The sequence below is a fragment of the Ricinus communis genome, chromosome 7 (genome assembly GCF_019578655.1).
Source record: "Ricinus communis isolate WT05 ecotype wild-type chromosome 7, ASM1957865v1, whole genome shotgun sequence".
Lineage (NCBI taxonomy): Eukaryota > Viridiplantae > Streptophyta > Magnoliopsida > Malpighiales > Euphorbiaceae > Ricinus > Ricinus communis.
The window spans coordinates 23,147,046-23,171,457 of NC_063262.1; the positions used below are offsets into that span (position 1 = coordinate 23,147,046).

Below are 24,412 nucleotides of genomic sequence, written 5' to 3' on the forward strand. Positions count from 1 at the left end.
ACGGTAAGTGTTTCCAAAATAAATTTTATTTATTGCTAAAAAATATAATTTTAAATAAATATTGATTATCTTTTATATTTAAATATATGGTAATACATTTAAATTTTTTTAATTAAAGAGAATTTTTTAATTTTATTTTTAGTAAAGTACTTTTATCTAATGTTCATTACTTTGAACTTATATTTTTTATTTTAATCCTATTTACTCTGATTTATGTAAAATAATATATGAAAAATTATAAAATTATAATATTTTAATCCGTTCAGATTTGATTTGCTTTTTAACTTGTTTGGACTCGTTGTTTAGCTCGTATTGACTATCAATCAACTAATTTCTTAAGAAAAAAGAAAAATTAAAAACGAAGTATCATCTTCTTCATTATTGAACGAAACCCACCATAGCATGAGGATGACAACAGTTGAAGGAACTATTTCAATCTTACGTAATTTCTTCGACTTTATAGAGTTTTTCAACTGCAATATAATATGGAATTATGGAATTTAACAACATTGGTAACAATCGGGGCTTCGGATGGATGGCCCCCTTCTCTAAAATTTATTGATATATGTTTCTACAGCATCTTACATTTTTTCTTTTAATATTATAATTTTAGCACTTTACATCAGTAATTTCTTCATTTTTATTTTGTTTTGGCATTTTCATTTTAAATATATAATTTTTCATTCTTATCATCAATTTTTTCTTTGATTCTTGCATGAAAATTTTGGCTCTGCCACCGGTAGCGGAGCTATTTCTTCTAGTAATGAAGTATCCTTTCTCAAGAGAAAAAGAAAGCTTGGAAAGCTCCTAGATCGGTTCATGTTAAAGGATCCACAGTTGGCAGACATTTTATTCAGAAATTAAATAATTGTTTTGGGGCTTTTTTAAACAAATTAGAAGTTTGGCTCTGGTGAAGTTTTCGGAGAGTTAGGGTGGATAAACTTGATTTGGTTCTTGTGGTGTTGTTTAAAAGAAATTGTCATGTTTCAACCTTGTTTTAGATGCTGTTGGTTAATTATTCTTCTTCCTAGCTAGCCATTTTATTAACAAAAAGTTCCATGATCAGATTCATCTTCTTAGTTCTTCTTAATCAAAATCCCACCACCATGTCCATGTTTCAACTTTATATGATTGATTGGGTTCAGCGGAGACTCAAAACCATAACCTTACATTCTCGGAAACAACTCCCGAGTCATCATTCAGCTAAAGCTTATTGGTCACCATGTATAAACTTTATTTTTCTTCTTGTCAGAAAGCAATTATCAGTAGACAGATCACTTCAAAGTGGTACCTTTTTTCCCTTTTTTTTTTCTTTCTTTTTATATTTTTTTCCTCTTTTTCTTCTTCAGTTCTTCTTCTTGAAAGCACCGATGGGGCCTGCCGGCCAGCAGCACTTTTACACAGTCAAGAAATGGAAAAACATGGAAACGAAAAAGAGTTTACTAAAAAATATAGCTCCAGATTCAATGAAAGATTTATCTATTCCAAATACTTTACAAAATACTATGAAACATTCATCAACACTTAGATATGGTCCCCTCCTGAGTTTCCCTATTCTCATTTCGGTATTCACAGCTAAAACATTCCGTATGCTACACTCTCCAATTGCTGTCTGATTTTTTTCTTTCAAGACAAATGCTTCTTCTTACCTGAAAATAGTTCTACTTGAAAATACGATATTTCTTGTTTGTTTTTGTGCTTCCTGTACCCGAGTAGTAGAGCAGGAGGGTCATCCTATTAGGGTTTCATGTGGCATTCCTTAATTTCTGCAGCTCTCATTGCAACTGGCCGACAAGTGGCAACATCTTTCTCGCTTTCTCTTTTTCTCATTATACCAATTAATTTGAAGATTTACTTGCTTCCTAAGTATGGGTTTGTTCACTGTTCAACTTCACTTGTACTCATAAGAATGAATTTTTATAAATGAAAATCCACCAGTTTTGACTAAACGGCATTAGGTCACTCCCCGAACCTGTGAGGTTTGCAAGTTAAATTTCAGTTTAGAAATCAAAATTAAAATATCAAAATAAAAGTGAATTCTAGAGTATCCGTGGCTTTTTAATATTTTTATATATTTATTTAAAAAAATTATAAAATTTAAATTAAATTTACGTAAAATATTTTAATATGTAGTTTTATAAAATTAAACATTAAAATATTTTTACATAAATTTCTCAAAGAAAAAGCTTTTTATGTAAATTTATTTAAAATTTTATAATTTTTATTCAATGAATACAAAAAAGTATTAAAGAGTGATTGTAACCACGACATTCTAATAGGTATTGAAAACTTTAGTATATAAAATTTACAAGATTTTGTATAAAAATTATATAATAAATTTTTTATCTAAATTTAACCTAAATTTTATAAATTTTTTTAAAATTAAATACATAAAGGTATTATAAAAGAATTATATTATTATAAACTAAGTTACCTAGAATTCACCAAAAATATAATATGCTACTCGAGACTTAATTCTTATATTTGAAATGAATAAGAATGCATAGATAATTGAATTTCCAGTTGCCAAATATCTGAAATGTATACGCCATTATCTTTTTCTTAATGAAGCTGTTATTTGTTTGCTAAAATAAAATGCTGTTATTTGTCAAAAATATGTCATTGACAAAGGGCATTTAGGGTAGAGACAGAGTCCACTTGCCCTCATGAATTGACAATCCTTTCAGTTTCATTAATTTTCTTTCCTTTATCCATAATTATGCAGCAAAAGAAAAAAGAAAAAGAAAAAGAAAAGAACAATTACTAAAATACGTTTGAGTAGTATCTCTCAATCTATCTCCTTGGTATCAATTCCTCTAAATAATTCCTGAATGCATATACCAACTGCAGAATACATTATTAACTTGTATTAAGAGATGCATACAAAATTATAGTATTAAATCTTAAATTTCAGCAACATGATTTGTGAGTGGTTAAAAAAATTAGTATTGGCTATCAGATTTTGATGTGATTTTTACCATCTTACAACATGAAAATAGAAAAATGAGGCTAGACTATTAATTTGATGTAAAGCAACATTTGAGCTCGAGCACCTAATATAGTATTGAAAATCTCTTCCAAGTTATTTCATGTGGTAGGTAAGGTTGTAAGAGCAGGCCACACACACACAGACAGATATATATATATATCAAACAATGGAGAGAAATCATTTTGCTCCAGACCTCCGGCAATGCAATGCACCGGAATTTGGTGGAAGTGGGAATGGCACTTTGGGTAGGCGGAGACAGATTGATGGCCCATATGTTTAAAGCATCCTTAAAGGCATCATTACAGGTGCACTCCAGAAGCTTAAAAGAACCATACTTACACTATATTATGCATATACTCATACTCTGGTGGGGATATATCCTCCTCTCCTACATCTAGAAGCTAACGTACATGTATTAGAGAAACAAGACACACTGGCATTTTTATGTTCACCCTTTTCCATCCGATATCAACATCACAAGATTCATCTTGTTTGTTCTTCATTTGGTTGTTGAAAAAAGAAATAAAGCTTAAAAGAATCAGCTCCCTCGATCTCATTAGGCCTTGTGATTGAATAAATTTATCAGCTCATTTATCTATATACCCCACCAATTGCTTTTTCTTTTTAAAGAAAAAGAAAAAGGGGGTTTTGATGTTTAACTCTTCCAAGTGATAAGTATTGAGTTAATTAGTTGAAAACATTATAATTAAGATTCTGATGCTTTCTCATTCCATTTGCAAGTACAGTTCTGCAAATATATGTATTTTATCAAGTAAATGCAATAAATGTGGCATAGATTACATTAACTGTATTATATTTTTAAGTCAAACAATGCCTTTGGATTCTATGAGTTGTACTGAGTTACATCAATATTCTAACTTTCTGATAGTTGCCCTTTTAATATTATAATGAAAATTGGCAAATGAAAAATGGTATATTCTATAGTATTCTCTTTTCCCTCTCTAGGCTTTTGTGTATGACTGTGCATCTGACATGGGTCTGTTATAAGAGGTTCTACAGTAGACATGTGAATCCTACCCAGTCTTTCTGTGCGTCAATGTAAGGGTTTTTTGCAATTGAAGAGAGGGAAGGATTAAAAAAGTAGAGTTTTTCAAGGTTTGATTAGATGATCTTGGTTTGAGTTTCAATCCTCCATACAAAAGTCTTCTGCAAAAGAACAGATGAGAATTGGGTACCAAAGATGGTCTGAAGAGGATTTGAAGGGGATTCAGTTGAGAAAGAGTAGAGAAATGTTAGTGAGCAATGCCTGTTTTCCCATCTGCATCAAAGCTTTGATTGATTAGGATCCTAATCATGGTAGGGTTCTTGGTAAAAATATGGCTTAGTAACAATATTAATCAATAGAATAATTATTCTGTCTTGGATTCTTGTGTTTAATTTCCTTTATTATAATCATAATATTATTATTTCTATTTGTTGGAGGCAAAGTGCCATGTGGAGAGCTCAGATGTAAGCACATGGCTTCTCAAATATCCAGGCTCTGAGACTGTAAATCAAAGTGGAAAAACCTGAGGTTTTGGTTTTTTCAAGAGAATCAGTTGCAGAGGAACACCATCTGATTGGTGCTAGATAAGAAATATACCCTTATTTTTAGGAGCAAGAGGAGGCATGCACTTGGAAACCGTGATTCTTTTCTTTGATGTGAAAAAGAGAAACTACCTGGTAATTCATTTTAGGGCGCAATCAGTCCACTAGTACAAGAAGCCAAAATAGTTTTATCTTCTTTGTGAACCAGCTAGTTAAAGGTATTATCTGCTTCTGAAATCTACAAGCACATAACATCATCAACAACTTCACTATCGTTATCCATTCTTCTTGTTTGTTCTTTCTTTAGTAGTCATTCCTATTTATGTAACTCTCTCTCTCTGTACCCCATATGCAAAACCTTCCATTTTTTGCCGTCTGTATAAATTTGATGTCTGAACAAGAACAAACATCAGGATTTCGGGATAATCGTGCTCTTGTAGATTTTGCATATATTCTTCAATCTCTATTTCAGTAACACCTTTGCTCTTTCTTCCTTCCTTTATTTTCCCCTCTTTTCTGTTTATCATATTGGAGCAAGAATAGATAAGAAGCTCACTTTCAATCTTTTCTTCCTTCATTTTTTCATAAACCAATGTTCTTAATATTATTCTCATTTGCAGATCTTACATTTCACTAAAATATAAAATCACCTTCTTTGTTCTTACATTTTATCCTGGTTTTTTCTTGCAAATAAAATAGACTCGAGGAACAAATGTCTTCTGTTTCTTGTTTTTTGAAAAACCCTTTTTCATGGATGTCCAGTTTTCTTGGCTATGGATCCTCATCCATCCTTTTCACATCAGTACTATTAGCTTTAGCAACTCTTTTTTTCAAGTTCTCAAAGAAAAAACCAAGAGGTCAGGTTGAAAAACTACTTGAAGATGATTTTATTCTCACACCTGATCAAGAAATTTCACCTCAGCCTAAAGATAATATTATATCTAAACCCCCAGTACAAGTTCTTGAAGATGAATACATCACAGACGAGAAAGAAGCTCGAGAAAATGATGAAGAAGAAGAAGACAGGAGCCAGATTGGTGAGTACTTAATTAGATCTTCACCAATAATGTTATCAGAAAGTGAGTGTCTGGGTCGATCATCAACAACAAGTGAGGATTCTGAAGTGAATTACTGGCAGTTTCAGGACCACATGTTACAGAGCCCGGATTTCTCGGATGGATCTATTTCTGACGAAGATAGTCTCATCGAAATTGCACTTCCAAGTGGACATTATATTGGTCATAAAGAAACAGAAGAAGATCAAGATCTCAAGTCTAGTTCACAAAAGAAATTGCAAGATTTTGTTCCCGGGTCATTTTTTAAGCAACATGGTCTAATGGAGCTTTTAGCAGAACTAAATGACATGAATATTGAAGAGGAAAACTTGATTGAAATCGACATATCAATGGGCTCCATCAAGTGTCCAAGGTTTGAGATTGAAGCTTAATTATAATTAAGTAACTAATTAGTCCCTTTTAGTAGTTACATTAATTATATACTGATTAACTAATTAAGTTTTTTATCCTTCTGGATTTGGAATGCAGTTAGGGGTTACATTAAGAGTTTTAATTATCATTTTGATACTTTTTGTTGTTTTCTTTCTCTTGCTAAATGTTGTTGTAAAATGTGAAGCTTCTGATGTGCAATTTTGCAAAACTTTGGATACCCATTAAAGCACTTGTACTACTACAGTTTGGCCTGTTTTTCTCTTAATTAATGCTCAATAAAGTATTAAAGGTTGAGGTTGGGAGGCCATGGCCAATTGATGAATTTCCACTTCCATTTCTTTGAGTTGAATGAAGATGATAATGATGTTCTAGCTTAATTACTATTGTCAAGAAAGTTATGATTCAGATGATTCATTGTTATTTATATACTAACCATTATCATCTAGGAGAGCAATTCTCAACTGGTTTTCCATTGTTGCTACAGTAAGCTGGCTTGTTCTGCTTATGATTAATTTATTGTTGAACTGGCCATATGGTCACCTGTTTTTGCATTTCATCGCTTAGGAGCATGCTAACTTTTCTGTTGATTATTTATTCAGAGCACGTAACAATAGAATTTTAAGTGATTAATCATATTTGATCATATTTAATAGGGATAAGTATATATATACAAAAGTGATTCATTTACTTATTTGTCTTTGTTATACATAAGAACTTTTATCGGAGAAATATGGGCATTTTGCATCCTCATAAGAATTTCGATTATTTAATTTAAATTTATGCCCCAACGTCCTCTTCTATTTCTGAATGTCCTTTGTCCCCCTTGAACTGGAATCTTTAATCATGCAGCAGTACTTACCAGTTTGAAAATTCATAGTTTCAATTTAGGCTTTTCACGTTCAAAACTTCCACTTTCTCTTCTGAAAAGAGGGGGAAAGAAAGCACTGAAAAAGTCCTCAACTTGAATATAATTAATCAAGTTTCACTAAAATATATGCACACCATCATAATTAACTTTTCTTCTTTCTTTTTAATTAAAAAATGATTGATCCAATAATTCAATCACATGAATGGTATTTTGTTAACTAATTAAAGATCTATAAAATATTAAAATCAGTGATTCAATTGATGACCTAATTTATAAAAATAATTATTTAAGAAGTTATTACATAAGTATTCATATTATAATTTATAATAGTTACCATATGAATTTTCCTCCACCCTTTAGGTGAGGATTTCTTCTTTTTCAAGCTCCATTTTAATTTATAGAAACATCCATTGTCTTTTTTTTGTTTTTTTATAGGTCTTTTTTTTATTCATTGGCGAGGTATATATGAGCTTCATATATATATATACAATACAGCCATTCATCTATTTACACTCACAATAAGATGATTAATGATAACAATTTAAGGTGCTTTTACCACTTGAGCCTCTGCCTTTCCTTTTTTCTTTTGTAGGGTTTGGTTGTAGTTAAGATCACGAAGCTGGTAGAGTTTGATTGGTGACTGACAACAGGCAAGTTTCTTTGTTTAGACATGCATGCTTATACCTGTAGGTTATGTGCCATTCCTCTGATTCAACTTTCTGAGGATGTCAAAGCACTTCTTTTAGGTTTAGATAGTGCTCGAAGATTGATTTTTATACTCAAAAAGTTGTTCAACAAAACCCCATAAGTTTGCAATCAAGAATGAAGATTGTTATGTATAACTTATCTTTGATTACAACTTACAACCACGAAATCAGTATTTGGTTGAAATTCATAAGAGAATTTGTTTCATTTGAGAAAAAGACATGAAAGAGAAAATAAAATGGAAATGATAAAGTTGAAAGAAATATTTTTGTATTATGGAATGTATTGATTTACTAATATAGAATCCATTCAAAATTTCTACTTATTTTATTAGAATTTAATTTAGCAAGCTATAACTAATTTCACACAAATTTAATTATGCAGAATACTAAATTAACTCTTACTCTGTTTAAAATATTTAAATTTTAAATTTCATTAATGAATTCCGTAAATTTTATAGAATTCAACAAAACACTATAAAAATGATAAATTTTTCACTGTTATGATTTCATTTGAATATCAGTTGAGATTTTTCCTATTAATAATTTTTCTTTTTAACTCAAAAGAAATTTCCTTTTCTTCTCTTATTTAACCACCTAATAAAGCTTGTAAATTTGTTTAGTTAGATTAAGTTTTCTTCACAAGTTGCAAGAACTTTATACTTTAACCCGTCGAAGAAATATACCAAAACCTGAAACTGTTGAATGAGATTTCAAAAATATATACTCATGCATTGTATTTGAAGCATAAATAGACATAGGTTTGTTTTATTTTATATTAAATTTTAATTTATAAAAAAAAGAAACCTTAGAAATTAAACTCCCGAATTTCTTAGTTATAAATTTTAAATACTATTTCAAAAACCCATGCAATCAAAAGTTAAGATTATGAAACGATATTCTAAGAAGCGTTTTCATATATATATTGCTTAAGGAACTGTTATATTCTGAACTGATATGTATATTATATTTTATATCTAAGATTAAAAGAAAATATGTGTAGATATGCGGATCACGCAATTCTACTTTTCTTATTTCTTTTTCTTTCAACATTTTTCTTTTCTTTTTATTCTTTTCTTTTGTCTACTTTCATTATTAATTTTAATACTTGTCTCCTTATTATTTATTATATTATTATTAATAATTTATTCTTACTTTTTATTTTTATTTTATATATTTTATTACAGCACTAATTTCTTTTACTGATATATTATTATTTTATAAAAAATATAGTATATTAAAATTAACATTTTATATACATGAAACTTTATTAACGATTCATTTTCTATGAAAGTATAAAGTCTAATTACACTTCAGTATATATTTATATTTTATATGATTTCATCTTATTTTTCAAAATTTAAATTTAAATTATTTTATAATAATACATTAATCTCTTAGAATTTAATAATAACAAAGAGACATTAAAATTAATAATTTCATATTCATAATTATAAATTGTAAAACATAATTATAGGTTACGAAGACAAATATATCAGTAAAAACTATAAACATCAATTATAAAACTACAGATTCGTTACAAATAATAGGTACATGAATTATAAGCTATAGGTTCATTATATGTATGCTTAAGGTTTATGTATTATGATCTATAAATACATAAAAAAAAGTACATGTTCATAAATTAAAGACAAAGAGTCAAACAAAATTATAAATTATAGGTTTAGTAAAGTATACCTAAAATTCATAGATTATTATTCAAAAATTTAAAAATTAAAAATAGATTCATATGTTAACTGATGAACTTGGAGTTTATAAATGGTGAATCTATTCCATATTATTGATGAAGCTATAAATAATAGTTAATGATTTTGTTGCCTATAATTATATTTAACAATGAATTTTCTTATGAACCTACATCGCATTACTGATAAACCTATAATTTATATTAAATGAACTTACAACTCACTACAAAAAGACAACAATTTATAGACTACTTTTAACTACCACACCAAAGTGGTTCCTATTTAGATATCACATAGCTGCCACTTTGCTTCCACTTGGAAACCAAATTTTTTTTTTTAAATTTGCAACCACATTGCAATCATATAGCAACCACCAGATGTGGTCTCTAAGTGGTCGCTAACTTCCCGCCAAAAAATGATAGGGACAATAGCGACCACTTTAGAGACCATGTGCATGGTCTCTAATCTGAGCGCCAATTAATAGTGGAGAAAATAGCGACCATTTTAAAGACCACTATCGTGGTTTCTGAGTTAGAAATCATGGGCTGTGATTGCTAAACTGGGTGTCAATCAATAGCTTGAATTGTTAGCTATCACATAGACACCAGATGTGTGGTCTCTCAGTTAGAGACCAACAATGTGGTCTCTATTTTAATTTTTAGAATTATATTATAATAATATTAATGTAATAAGATTAACTAAATTGAGAATAATAATAAAATAATTTAGTAAATAATAAAATTTAATAGGAATAATTAAATTAAGTTATCATCATATTATTTAGATTAATTATAATATTTACTATATTGTATTTATTTTTATTATATATTTTTTATTAATAAATTTTATTAGTCATTAAATATATTTATTTATATTTATTGATTTAATTTTTATTTATATTATTTGAATTTTATAATTATTTATATGAAATATAATATATAAGTATTAAATTAATAAATATAAATAATTAAAATTAATATATAAATAAATAAATATTTAAATTAAAATATTAATACACTTAAAGTAATAATATAAATTAAAATAATAATTAAATAATTTTGTTAATCATATGACAACTTGGCTTAGAGAAATAGTTTGATGAGGGCGAAAAGTGGACACCGGGGTAAGGATAGGATATTTGGACAATGAGCGGCTTTTGGAAGGCTTCTAGGATGGCAGCACGCTATTGTATGGGGATACATGAATGAACCGAATTGCACATTGAAATAGGAACGAAAAAGATTGATACATATATGTAAACAATTAGAACTAATCGCATTAGGCGCCTTTTAGTTCTTTGGCTGTGGAGTTATAGGAACTCCAAAATTAAATGTGCTTGGTTTGGGAAAATTTCAAGATGGGTGACCTTCTAGGAAGCTCTTGAATCCATTAAGGGGATAAAATCGTGAGGCTAGTAGGGGCCAAAGTGGACAAAACACTTATGTGATCTGATTTTTGCATCGTTACAAATGGTATCAAAGCAGGACCTCTTTAGTAGATGTGTGGTTCGAGGACAAACCAGGCGGAAACTGGTAGGCATTTGACAACGTGGCCTAGAAAAGCGGTCCGATGAGGGTGAAAAGTGGATGTCAGAGCAAGGATAGGATGCTTGGATAAGGAGCGACTTCTAGCAGACTTCTAGGATGGCAGTACTCTAAGGTACAGAGGTACATGAATGAATCGAATTGCACATCAAAATGAGGTGGAAAATAGTTGAAGCATATATATAAAGAGTTGGAACTAATCATAAATGGACACCGGGGCAAAGATAGGATTCTTAGACAATGAGCAGCTTCTGACAGGCTTCTAGGATGGCAGCACTCTAAGGTACGAAGGTACATGAATGAATCGAATTGCACATCAAAATGAGATGGAGAATGGTTGAAGCATATATAGAAAGAGTTGAAACTAATCATATATGAGGTGTTGTTTGGTTGTTTGGTTATTTAGCTGTGGTGTTATAAAAACTCTAAAGTCAAAACGTGCTTGATTCGGAAAAATTTCAAGATGGGGACAAAACTGTGAGGCTTGTAGAGGCCAAAGCAGACAATATCTCATGTTATCTGATTATGGGTCATTACAAATTTAATATATGGTCTCTAAATAGCGACCACTTATGTGTGGTCTCTAAATAGCTACCACTTTAGCGACCACACACAAGCAGTCTTTACTAGCTACTACTTTCGAGGTAGCTGATTAGCGACCCCTTGTGGTCACTAGTTTTAGAGACCACTCTGATTTTCCGGTCGCTATTTTCATTACTGACGAAGATTTTAGCAACCACCGTCTATGGTCTCTAAGTGGTCGCTATTTGGATTTAGCGACCACTTAGATAGCACAACTAGTGGTATCTAAACTGCTGTTTTTTTTGCAGTGACTTATTATATGCAACATACATGACAGTGAAGATTCAATGTACAATAAAATATTTTTATAGTCATACACTTGGGATCAAATAAAATTTATGACTATGAAGAGGTTATAACTTAATAATTTTTTGAATACTAAAAAATTTTCTTTAACTTAATACTTAATCTTGTTGGTGAAATGATAACAACCAGCAATAAAATACGTTAATATCTTGTTATTTTATATAAATAAGATTGATGAGACAAAATAATAATACAGTATGACAAAACATAGCATCATATATATTTATTAAAATTATATATACAAATATTACTATATAAAGGAATAATTTCTTAAAATTTGACTTAAAAAACTTATAATTTATTGCAATAGAGAATTTATTCCTATTTATAATTGATCTAAATTTATACCTAAGTTTTTATATTTATGTAAATTTTATTTCTATATAGAATATCATTTTAAAGATGTTTGACAGTATATAAAAAATAAATATGATATTTTATCAAAATATAAAATTATCCTTATAAGATATTGAAAAGAATCACCTATAAATAAAAATTATTATTAAATAATTTTAAACAAAGTAAAAATTTAAATCTTTACTTCTTCTATCGATATTCATGATATTAAAATAATATTAAAGAAATTAAATAAATATAAAATCTATACTGTTAATGTAGTTTTTCTTAAAGAAATTAATATAATTTTAATTAGAAAAACTAAATAAATAAAAATATAACCATTAATGTAATCTTCTAGAGAAATTAATATAGTTTTTGTTATCTTTTAAATATTGAATAATAAAATAAAATAAATATAATTTTAATCATAAGTATTACAAACAAATAAAAAGATAAAAGAATCTGATTTAAAAAAACCTCGGTCCCCTTTCTTAACATTTGTTAGAAGTTTATATATAATTAAGGACACTTTAGTGTATTTATAATATATAAAAAAGAAAAAGAAGACTTGTATACTAAATATATTATATTGATAATACAAAATAACAGATTATTCCCTCTCAAAATGACATGATAGCAGAGAAAGGCAAAGGTTTGGGCTTTACTGCGCTCAATGGATTAAAAAAAAAAAAAAAGTGCAATTATATTTGTTGAGTACATAAGAGGAGGACCAATTTAACAGAATAGCCACAACCAAAGAGGAAGAGCAAAAAAAGATATGGCTAAGAGAAGATGACATAAACTCTTTCAATGCTGAACTCATTAGAAAGTGAGATTGAAGACTTGACAGTTCATTGTTTTGCTAACTACTTTTCTTTTTTCTTTTTCGTTCGGGTCAAGATAATTTGTCAAGAATTTATGACAGTACTCGTGCTTTCTCTGTTGGGGTGATCTACATCATACTTTTATTGATTATTTCACAGAATCTAGTTATGTTTATGGAAGTAAAACAAATGCATCCTCAAAAACAGCAAATGGTTTTCAGGGCTAATATCTTAGTGCAGTGCTTGGCAATTTGATCAAACCTTAACAAGTTTGGATGTTGTTACTCCTAATTAAGGAGCTATGTGTTCGGATGTTGTAGATTTCTTTGGAAAGTTACCAACTACGGCTTTTGTCTTGGTAACTTCTTCTTGCTCTAGGAAGGACACTTCCTAAAAAGATTATAGAGATGGTCGTCAAAATAACGGTGAGAGTAAGGGAAGGTGATAGCATCCATAGTATATGTTGTTATTGTTAGGAGACAAGCAATTGCTCTGTCATCAAAATTTGCTCGAGCTGCTAGGAAAAGGTATTACCTGCACCAAGTCTGTCTCTAGTTTCAGCTTCCAGCCTCGTTCCTACACCAGGTCATACTCCAATTTCATATTCACAGTAGTCTACCTTTCTCCCATGTCCCTCCTAGTGCAAACAATTAATGCGTATGTTTCTACCATTTCAAGCATCTGGGTTATTGACTCATATGACTGAAATACACAGGTATTCTTTTTTCTATGGATGTTGAATAAAGTAAGATGTCTAGATAAGGAGCAGCTTCTGGTAGATTTTTTAAGATGACAGCACTATTAAAGGTTTGAGCAATTCTAAAGTTAAATGTGCTGGTTTTGGAAAAGTTTCATAATAGGTGATTTTCTTTGAAGTTCTTAATTCACCGAGGAGATATAACCAGTTAGTGAGGGCTAGAATGGGCAATTATTCATATAATTTGGATCCAGGTTATTAGAGTAGAACATCTTTAATAGATGTGTGATTTAAAGAGTAACTAGACAAAAACTAGTGGATATGTACTAGTCTAGCCTAAAGAAGTGGTTCAACGAGGATGAAGAGTGAATATAAAGGCAAGGCAAGATGTGTGGATAAAAAGCGGCTTCTAACAAATTTTTAAGATGATAGCACTTTAGAATATGAGAATGCATAAATTAATCCAATCTCATATTAAAACAACATATGAAATTGTTGATAACACACAATTAAAGAATTAAACCAATCATATGATGTGTTTTTTGATAGTTTTGTTGTAAAGTTAGAAAAACTTAAAAATTAAATATGCTAAATTCAAAAAAATTTGAAAAAGTGTGACCTCCTGAAAAGTTCTCAAATCTATCGAGATGATAACATCGCCTGGCCAATGTAACCAAACAGACTTTTCTCACATAATTTAGATCTGAATCCTTACAAATAATGCTAAGGAGTACTTCTTTACTTTCAACAATTTCTTATCTCAAATTGCTATCATTCTCAATCCTTTTTTTTTTTATACTACAATAGAATAGAATGGTGATACTAAACATAAAATTGTTAGAAATAATAAAGTTGAAAGAGATATTTTAATATTATAAAATATATTAATAATTTACGATATGTGAAATTCATTTGAAAATTCTACGTATTTTTTTAGAATTTAATTTAGCTATAACTAATTTTACAAATTTAATTATATAAAATTTTAAATTAATTTTATTTTAATTAAAATATATAAATTTATTTATAAATAAATCTTATAATTTTTAATGAATTTCAGAGTGGTAATATGAAGGTTACAAAGTGCTCTCCTTTTCAAGTTGGTAAGGTTTTTGGAGGATATGCTATCTCAACTCCCTGTTACTTGATTAATTGCATGCATATTCTTTTGTTTTTTCATGACCAGCTTCCTCTTCCATCTCATCCTTTATTTGATCTTTCCCATCAGCCCATGTATTTTGTTGAGGATGTTTACCCTCAGGTGTCCAAACTTGACCCTCATTATCTCAAGTGTATTTTTTTATTTATGATTCCGATGAATAAATGTTTATTTTGTGATAAAAAAATATAAAAATTGAGCTTGGTATTTGAACAATTAAATTTATATATACAAAAAATTAAAGCGAATAACTTAACCATCGGACGGAGTATATTTTTTATCGGTTTATAATATATAATTAGTTTTTTAATATTATTAATAAGTTTAGAAAAACATCTCATTTTAATTATAGAAAATATTTGTATATATTCATTTATTGTGGTTAATTTCTAGATTTTGAATCAAGCATTCCAGGAATGAAAATTTTAATATTTTCTCTGAAAAATCGTTGCGGGTAAAGTTGAAAAAATATTATTTTTTTTCTTGGAGAAGAAATATGAATATTCTTGATATAAAAAAAAAATTACTTATAAAATCTAAATCAAATTAAACTTGAAAAGAATACGTCAGAATTACATAAGAACCTGATTTGGGAGATTGTCGGTGGAGGAATCTGCTGAAGTGTCACCATCAAACTTGTCTCCATCCACGTGGCCGTCTCTGAGACGCCAACTTTGCCAGTTTGCCTCTCGCATTTGTACGTTGCTACCGACACTTGTGGCCCCCACCATTTCTTTTCCCTTTAATTTACAAATCCAGGGACATGGCTATATATTGTTATGTTTGCATAAGCAAAATTAAACTTGATAATGCTTAAGAGATTAGAAAGAAAAAGAAATTAACCTGACTATCTAAATCTTTTCAAAAAAATATTAATAATATCATTACTGTCTGTAATTAGGTTATTTTTCATTTTAGTTATTATAAGAAAATTGATAGGATTTTATTGACTATTTAGTTAGTTTAGTATAATAATTTACTAATTTAATTTAATATTTAATAATATTAATAATTCATCTAGTGTGTAAGTTTAATCTAAATCTTTTAAAAACTTTTAATTACTAAGTATAATTAAGTCTAATTCTAAAAATTTAATTTTATTAATATTCTGTAAGTAAAATTTTTATAAACATAAATCTATTTTATCTTTTTTGTACTTAGTTTATATCTGAAATTAGAATTTTAACATTGGATTTTCACACTCATAGAAATATGATTAATTAGTTATATTATCAGCTGTAATTTTCGAGCAGGATTGTTTGGAGAGCATTACCATGATAAATGCCAATGCTGTGTCTTATAGTTGCCAGACATTCTTAGACTTTCTGTTTATTTTTCTTCAGTTAGTTTTGTTTAGGTACTGTAAATTTGTAAAACTGTGGCACATTCTTTGGCAGGTTTGGATTGGGTGTTGATGGTGAATAGGTTTGGTTTGCGGGCAAATCCCCGTAATGGACTCGGCATCTTTTATTGGTAGATATGCTATAGTTGCATTGCTTGTTTGTTTGGCCGTAGGGCAATATGGTGAGTCCTCTTCTTTCTTTTACAGACTTTTCCATTTTCTATTGGGTTTACTTGAAAGGTTTTTAAAGATTGAGTTGTTATATTTTGGATTCCGGGTATATATTACATATAACATTATATATTCAAGATTATTTATATATGTGCTCCACATATTTTGAAATTACATTGAATTTAATTGACCACAATCAAAATAGAAAAATTATCAGCTCAATACATAATTTTTTTCTTTAACCAAAACACACATTTGTCTTCTCCAATATTAAAATATCAATTCTTTTATTTTTCTGCATTTTTATTTTACACACTCTCGTATTCTTAAAATTACAATTTTTACAATTTTGTTGGCTTTTAATTTTAATCTTTCAAGATTTAAAATTTCTGTAAATTTTATTATTTTGTAAGCATATTCATATTCATTTGAAATGATATTTCAATACAATCATATAAATTTACTTGCAAAATATTAAAGAATCTACAGTTTAAATTTTATGAAACTTAAGTTTATAACTTAAAAGTTTAATATTTTATATAGATTTTATTATTGATCAATAATATTTATTTATTTTATATAAAAATATATTCTTTTAAAACATCTTTTATATATATGATGAACTTCTTGATTATAAACTATACTTAATGAATTTCTGTTATATATTTGATGAAATTCAAGTGATACATTGATGAACCTATTACTAATAGATGATGAACTTGTTGATTATAACTTTACGAATAATAAATCTATACTATAAAACTATTGTTTGTAGATAATGGATCCGTTCATTATTAATCCATGAATACTGATTTAATTGTATGCATATATGACATGTTCATTACGTAAAACTTTTATATTCATTTATTAATGATATAAGGTTTATTATACTATATAATGAACCTATTCCATTTCAAAAATAAATTTATTTTTAAAATTATAAACAACATAATAATCTTATAATTCATATATAATAAATTTATAGTGATACTTTAATGAAACTATTGTTTGTAGATAATGAATATGTTTATTATAACTCATGAATACTGATTCATTTTTATGCACATATGATATTGTCATTACCTAAAATTTTTATATTCATCTATTAGTGATAAAAATAACCTTATTTCATTTCAAAAATAAATTTATTTTTAAAATTATGAATAACATGATAAACATATAGTTCATATATAATGAACATGTTGTTTGTAGATAATGAACTCGTTCATTATAACTCATGAATACTGATTTATATTTATGTACATATGACATGGTTATTATATAAACAATTTATATTCATTTGTTAATAATATAAGATGAACTTATTCCATTTTAAAAATAAATTAATTTTCAGAATTATAAATAACATGATGAACTTGTAGTTTATATATAATAAACCTCAAGTAATACTTTAATAATTTGTAATTTGTAGATAATGAACCCGTCCATTATAACTCATTAATACTGATTTATTTGTATATGTAGTATTGTTTATTGTGTAAAACTTTTATATTCATTTGTTAATTATATAAGATTCATTGTACTACAAAATGGAGTTATTTCATTTTAATTTTTTTTTTTTAAATTGTAAAGAACATATGATGAATCTATAGTTCATATATAATGAACCTCAAGGGATACTTTAATGAACCTGTTATTTGTAGATAATGAATATGTTCTTTATAACTCATGAATATTGATTTATTTTTATGCACATATGGCATATGTTCATTACGTAAAACTTTTATATTCATTTGTTAGTAATATAATGTTTATTGTACTACAAAATAAATTTATTTCATTTTAAAAATAAATTTATTTTTAAAATTATGACCAAGATGATGAATTTGTAATTCATGTATAATGAACATGTAGTTCATATATAATGAACCTCAATGTTCTACATAGTAAACCGATTATTTTTCAGCAATGAAACCATTATCATATTTTAAAAGAAATGATTAAAACTTGTGGAATCTGATTTGAAGGTTTGAAGAATATAGAGAAAATGAAGAATGTCAACTTGTTGAAAATAAGTTTTTAGAATATGCAAATATGTATTATCCATGTATGAGAACAAAAAAGAAAGAAAAAAATAAAAATAAGAATATTATGTAGCAAAGATAAAAAAGAAATAAAAGAATGAAGAACAACAGCTTATATAATCTATTTTAAAGCTTTAAATGATGGAGAATGGAGAAAACAAAATCTGTTGAAAGAAAACTTGCGATTTTATTTTAAATTGGCAACAATAGGTAGGCGTTATATTTAAAATGAAACTCTCCTACACATGTGTTTTAAAATTCAGTTCCCTCATTTAAATGAAACGGTTGTGTTTTAGACACCAGGTACATAATGCGCAGTATATCCGGAACCAGGATATAATTTACCTTCTTTTGTTAATACAAGCATCTTTTTTCTAAAAGAAAATCCAAAGTAATTTATAGTTAAATGAACCATTAATAAATAGATAAAGAATCAAATGTCCTTCGAAACTTGTAACTCATGACTAAATAAGTCTAATTTTAATTATTTTAATAAATAGTTCTATAACTTCTATTTAAGAGCCAAATAAATTCAGACCATAAAAAATTATGAACATGTCTATCACACTCATTATTTAAATTATTTAAATACAATAAAATTTAAATAAATACTAATTTTCAAGATTCAAAATAAAATTTAAATTTAGATTTTTTAAAGTTTATATATTAAATTTTTATGTTTTCTGTTTTTTTTGTTTATATTTGGTTTATCTTTTACTACAAGACAACATTTTTGTTTCAAAATATACAGATTTTAGTTTATTTTTTATTATGCTATAATTTATCTTTAAGTATGTTATTTTTAATTTATTTTTGCAATAACTTAACATTTTTAGTTTATTTTCATAAAAAACTAGCCTCTTTAGTTTATTTCCTATCATGCTATAATTTATAAAAAATTTAGCATTTTGATTTATTTTACAACAAATCAATATTTTTTATTATAAAGTATTTATTCTTTTGGTTATTCTTTTATTATGTTACAATTTACCTTCAACTATATTATTTTTTATTTATTTTTGCGATAAATTATTTTTTTTATTTCATCAATCTATTTATATTTTAGTGGATTTGTGTTGATTTATTTTTTACTTTTTAGGTTTTACATTTTGTTTCAAAAAATAGGTATTTTTTATGTTATTTTTAAAAATTTTGATATTTTTGATATTATTTTCAAAATTTTAGTATTTTTATAATGAATTTTGAGACACCATAATTTTTATAACATATTGCATCATTTCCTATATTTGTGTAAATTTTCCTTAAAAATAACTTTTCAGTTTGAACTGTAGTAAAATCTTATGCCTTATCAGATAGTCTTTTAATTATTTTAATTTTTCTTAAAAATAATTTTTTTAGTTTGAACTGTAGTAAAATTTTATGCCTTATTAGACAGTCTTTTAATTATTTTATTGTATTCTAAAATGTCTTGTAAAAAACTCGTTGAAAAAAAAAACTATATTTGTAACTTTTTTCTGACCATTTTAGTTTAATCATCAAATGATTACATCAGAGTTACTATATATTATAAAAGAAAAACATGGAGCCAGCAAAAAAAATTACAAAACTTTATGTTAAATCTATGAGCAATGAGGTAAATTAGAAAATAATGTAAATATTTTTTGAAAATATATTTTTATATAAATTTTAACACATTAAAAATCAAACTAAATAATTATATTTTTCAACCATGGTTATTGATTTAGTTTGGTTGATCAATTTATCAATTTTTATTACAAACTCTGTTATTCCAGATAGAGTGAGCAATTACCGTTTTAATTCTGTTTGATTTTGACGAAAAATTGGACAGTGAGATTGAACTGAAATATTATGGATATCCAAATTAAGTTGAGATAAAAAAATTTAATTAATTAGTTTAAACTTCTTAAACTCTTTTAAAATATAAACTATAAAAATTTATATTATAAAATCTTTGTAAGCATCAACAATCATAAAAAAAAGTATTTAAATATAAGAACAATTCGATTTAATTTTTCAGTTTTTATTCGGTTAATTACTCACTAAAGCTACGGGTAACTTAAATATTTAAAAAAATAAAAGAAAGAGGGAAAAAGATATTATTGGAAGTTAGAGAAAAAGCCCCAATTCAAATTGGAACACGATCCTAATTATTGATCTCATGACAATGAAAGTATGCATTACAGCTAACACATGATATTTATTGGGTGGATAATTGTCTTCTATCTCGCCCTTTTAACTTCCTGACGTGGGCGGTCCCATTACATATTCAATATATATATTTATAATCTGTCTTGTTGCTAAATTTTGGGCAAAACACCTACTAAATATTGACTCTAAAACAGTTGTATTCTAACAAGTACGCATGTATAAGGAAAAAATAAAATAATTATATTCAAATTTTTTAAATATTATTATTCATAAAAGTTTCTATCGAATATATTTTAAATTAGTTTTACATCATATATAAAAAAAATTTAACTATATTTTAGTTTTTGTTTTTTGCTGATAACACTTCTGAAGTCATGCAAAATATTTTTATTTTTTTAAGAATATATTATATTTTCTTTAAGATTTAGTTTAAAATATTATTTCACTTTTTATCAAAATTTAGATAAATATTTGGTGAGTAAAAAATATATTAATATTAAAATACTTCTAAAACATATTACTAATCTCACATCAATTATAATATAAATATAGTAATAGATTCTCATATTCTAATTTGAGGTTAAGATATTTTTATTTTTACTACAAATATATAAAATAGTCAAATTATATAAGGAAGTAAAGTATATTCAATATAATTTTCTTAAAAGTTCTTTGTAAGAAAATTATGTTTAATATTACTCTGCAATTTATTAAACTATTAAATTATCTAGTAACATTTAATTTCATAATTATAATATTCAAATCATTAACAAAGTCCCAAGTATTTTTCTTTTTGTAAATTTCATATACAACATTAGATATGACTTTTATTTAGTTTAACATTAAATTACCGTAATTCTAAAAAATTAATTATTCTAATTCTTTAAATTTCATAAATATATATTTTTAATAAAATAAAATAAAAATAATAAAATTAGAATCATAAAATGCTTTTTAAACTACAAATGGCAATAAACATAATTTTTTTAAGAATCATAATTAAGTTATCATTAATCTATAATATATTTTAAATATATAATACAAGTCTTACAAATTGTTTTTTAAAAATTTTAAACTTGATATTCAGTAACCTTAATATAACTCAGAAAGGCATAACGATTTTAGTATAACTGGTACGTATAGTAATTTATGCTTTCAAAATTATTCTCTTTGTTCTGTTTAATAGATTGTCTTGATGAAAAGATAAAGAAATATATTAAACTAAATGTCACGGAGTTATAAAATATTACTAGGAAAATAATAAATCAACTTAAAATTATAATAATGTTTTAAATAAAAGTAAATTTTATATAATTATAAGAATTTCAATATTAATTTGAGCTAATTGTATTAGAATCATAATAGATTATAATTTTTTTAAAATTTCGTTTAAAAAGATATATTTTAGATAGTAATATTTATAATTATATTTTAAAAAAATTTATACTATTATCTATCTTACAATATTATTTTTTATCCCTTTCTATTTATATACTATAGTAAAATATTAAAAGAAAATTTGTAATTGTTATTATTATATAATAATATTAATTATTAAACTATTATTTTTATAATTATAGATTTTATTTAATTTTAAGTGCATGAGTGCAAGAGAGACTTCACCGTATTTTCTATTTATATACATAAGCCGGGGTGTAAGCAAAAGTTTTGCACTTGATTAATTAGTAACGGCATAGTGGCCGTTAAAGTTCTCTTCAAACGTTAAACAAAGTATATACATGTCTTGTGGGAATGACTCAATAATGTGGGCTCCATCCATACCTATTGCCAATCTGTCATCCTCAGGAAAAAACAAATAACATGAAAACATTAAAAAATAAAAATAATTAACAAAAAGAAAAAACAACTCTACAACTCTGTGCTCTACTCTGTGCTTAATAACACCCACACGGCGCCATTCCCTCTTCCCATCTCTCTCTCTTACTCGTCTAGATCTCCACCTCTCTCCGCCCCGCCGCCGCCATTGCCACAATGTCACAGCCGCGGCCGTCACTGACCACAGCTCTCCTCCTCACCCTCTCTCTCCTCCTCCTTACCTCCACCACCTCTAACGCCCACAACATCACACGCATACTCGCCAAACACCCTTCCTTCTCCACCTTCAACCACTATCTCACAGTCACTCATCTCGCTGCAGAAATCAACCGTCGCCAAACTATTACTGTGCTCGCCCTTGACAATGCTGCCATGTCGTCCTTGTTATCTAAAGGACTCTCTGTTTACACTTTAAGAAACGTGCTTTCTCTTCATGTTCTCGTTGATTACTTCGGCGCCAAGAAACTTCACCAGATTACTGATGGTAGTACCTTGACTTCTTCCATGTTTCAAGCTACTGGTGCTGCTGCTGGCACTTCTGGTTACGTCAATATTACTGATCTTAAAGGCGGTAAAGTCGCGTTTGGTGCTGAAGATAATGATGGCAAACTCGATGCTATGTATGTTAAATCACTTGAAGAAATTCCATATAACATTTCCATTTTGCAAATCAGTGAGGTAAAATTTTATTTTTTATCTTTTTATTTTCTTATTTAATATTCTCGATCCCAAATAATATTTTAAAAATTGACTTAATTAATTTATAAAAGAGCAGGCTCTGAATTCAGCTGAAGCTGAAGCACCGACAGCGGCGCCATCGTTAAATCTGACGGAAATCATGTCGAAGCAAGGCTGCAAAGCCTTCACAGATTTGTTGAAAGCGTCAGGAGCTCAATCTACATTTGAAGAAACTGTTGACGGAGGGCTAACGGTGTTTTGCCCCACCGACCCTATCATTAAGGGCTTTATGCCAAAGTACAAGAACTTAACGGCTGCACAAAAAGTTTCGTTACTGTTATATCACGGAGTTCCTGTGTACCAGTCGTTACAGATGTTGAAATCAAATAACGGAATCATGAACACGTTAGCTACAGACGGTGCTAATAAGTATGATTTCACGGTGCAAGATGACGGCGAGGATATAAAGCTGGAAACTAAAGTTGTGACGGCAACGATAACGGGGACAGTAAAAGATGAGGAGCCATTGGTTGTTTATAAGATTGATAAAGTATTGTTGCCTAGGGAATTGTTCAAGGGGGCACCGGAGCCGGAGTCGGCACCGGCACCAAAGTCAGCGAAGAAGAAGACGACCAAAAAGGGAAAGGAGGAGGCGGACGCACCAGAAGCTGATGCACCGACAGATGATTATTCGGAGGATGCAACGGCGGATGATGATAACAACGGAGTCAGTAAAATGGAGGGTGGGAGATTAGTTATGGCGTTGATGAGCTTGTGTTTAGGAGTGGTATTATTTATTTAATCTCAATACAAGTATGATTTGTAATTTTAAATTTCAGTGTATGGATTGCACATGGGGTTTGATACATTTGATTCTGTGAATTATACTCTTTTGTAGAAAAAGAAAAAACAAATAATGGGCCCCACTTGTTTGGGATTTTCTTTTTTTCTTTTGTGGTTTTCAGATTTTACTTTTATTTGAAATTATTTTGTAGAATTTGTGGTATTTTGATTCAAAATGTTTGCGCCATTTATTTGTTGTTTGTTTCCTGTTATAGCGTTTTACATTACTTTATTTGTTTGTATAAGATAGCCTCTTAGAGTATCCAATTTTCCACTTGAATATAATAGCGCCAAATTTTCCATAATTTTTCAAAGTAGTTCCCAATTTTTAAAAAATATATTTTTCTTAAGCAAAAGAGAGATAATAACTTAAAAATTTAGAATTTTTCTTAATATAAAAAGTCCGATGATTTTTAATATTAATAATTTGAGTCTAAATTTATTAATATTACTAATAGTTTGAGCAATAAAATTCTAAACAAACATCAATTTTTATCAAATTAATTTTTATCAAATTATTTAAAATTTACCAAAATTAACTCAAATTTTTTAGAAAAAAGTTGTGAGACTATTTTTTCTTTCGATTTTTTTTAAATTCTAAGAAAATTAATATAAATAATTTTAAACAAAAACTAAAAATTAGTAGTAAATAA

General features: G+C 27.6%; 2 protein-coding genes across 2 annotated transcripts; both read left to right on the forward strand.

Annotated features, from left to right (window-relative positions):
- The first annotated feature begins 3,925 nt into the window (after positions 1-3,925).
- On the forward strand, positions 3,926-6,299 carry LOC8264016. The gene is made up of 2 exons (XM_015726009.3): positions 3,926-4,306; positions 4,433-6,299. Exon 2 carries the CDS (start codon positions 5,250-5,252, stop codon positions 5,982-5,984), a length of 735 nt encoding a protein of 244 aa, XP_015581495.1. The 5' UTR covers positions 3,926-4,306; positions 4,433-5,249; the 3' UTR covers positions 5,985-6,299.
- A 15,981-nt stretch (positions 6,300-22,280) lies between these two features.
- On the forward strand, positions 22,281-23,866 carry LOC8260994 (fasciclin-like arabinogalactan protein 2). The gene is made up of 2 exons (XM_002534350.4): positions 22,281-22,916; positions 23,014-23,866. Exons 1-2 carry the CDS (start codon positions 22,395-22,397, stop codon positions 23,716-23,718), a joined length of 1,227 nt encoding a protein of 408 aa, XP_002534396.3. The 5' UTR covers positions 22,281-22,394; the 3' UTR covers positions 23,719-23,866.
- Positions 23,867-24,412: the final 546 nt, after the last annotated feature.

Excerpts from the sequence above, each read along its gene's own strand:
- LOC8264016 (XM_015726009.3), top strand. The coding sequence starts at position 5,250 with ATGTCTTCTGTTTCTTGTTTTTTGAAAAACCCTTTTTCATGGATGTCC.
- LOC8260994 (XM_002534350.4), top strand. The coding sequence starts at position 22,395 with ATGTCACAGCCGCGGCCGTCACTGACCACAGCTCTCCTCCTCACCCTC. Across the intron at positions 22,917-23,013 it reads CCATTTTGCAAATCAGTGAG|GCTCTGAATTCAGCTGAAGC; the intron begins GTAAAATTTTAT and ends ATAAAAGAGCAG.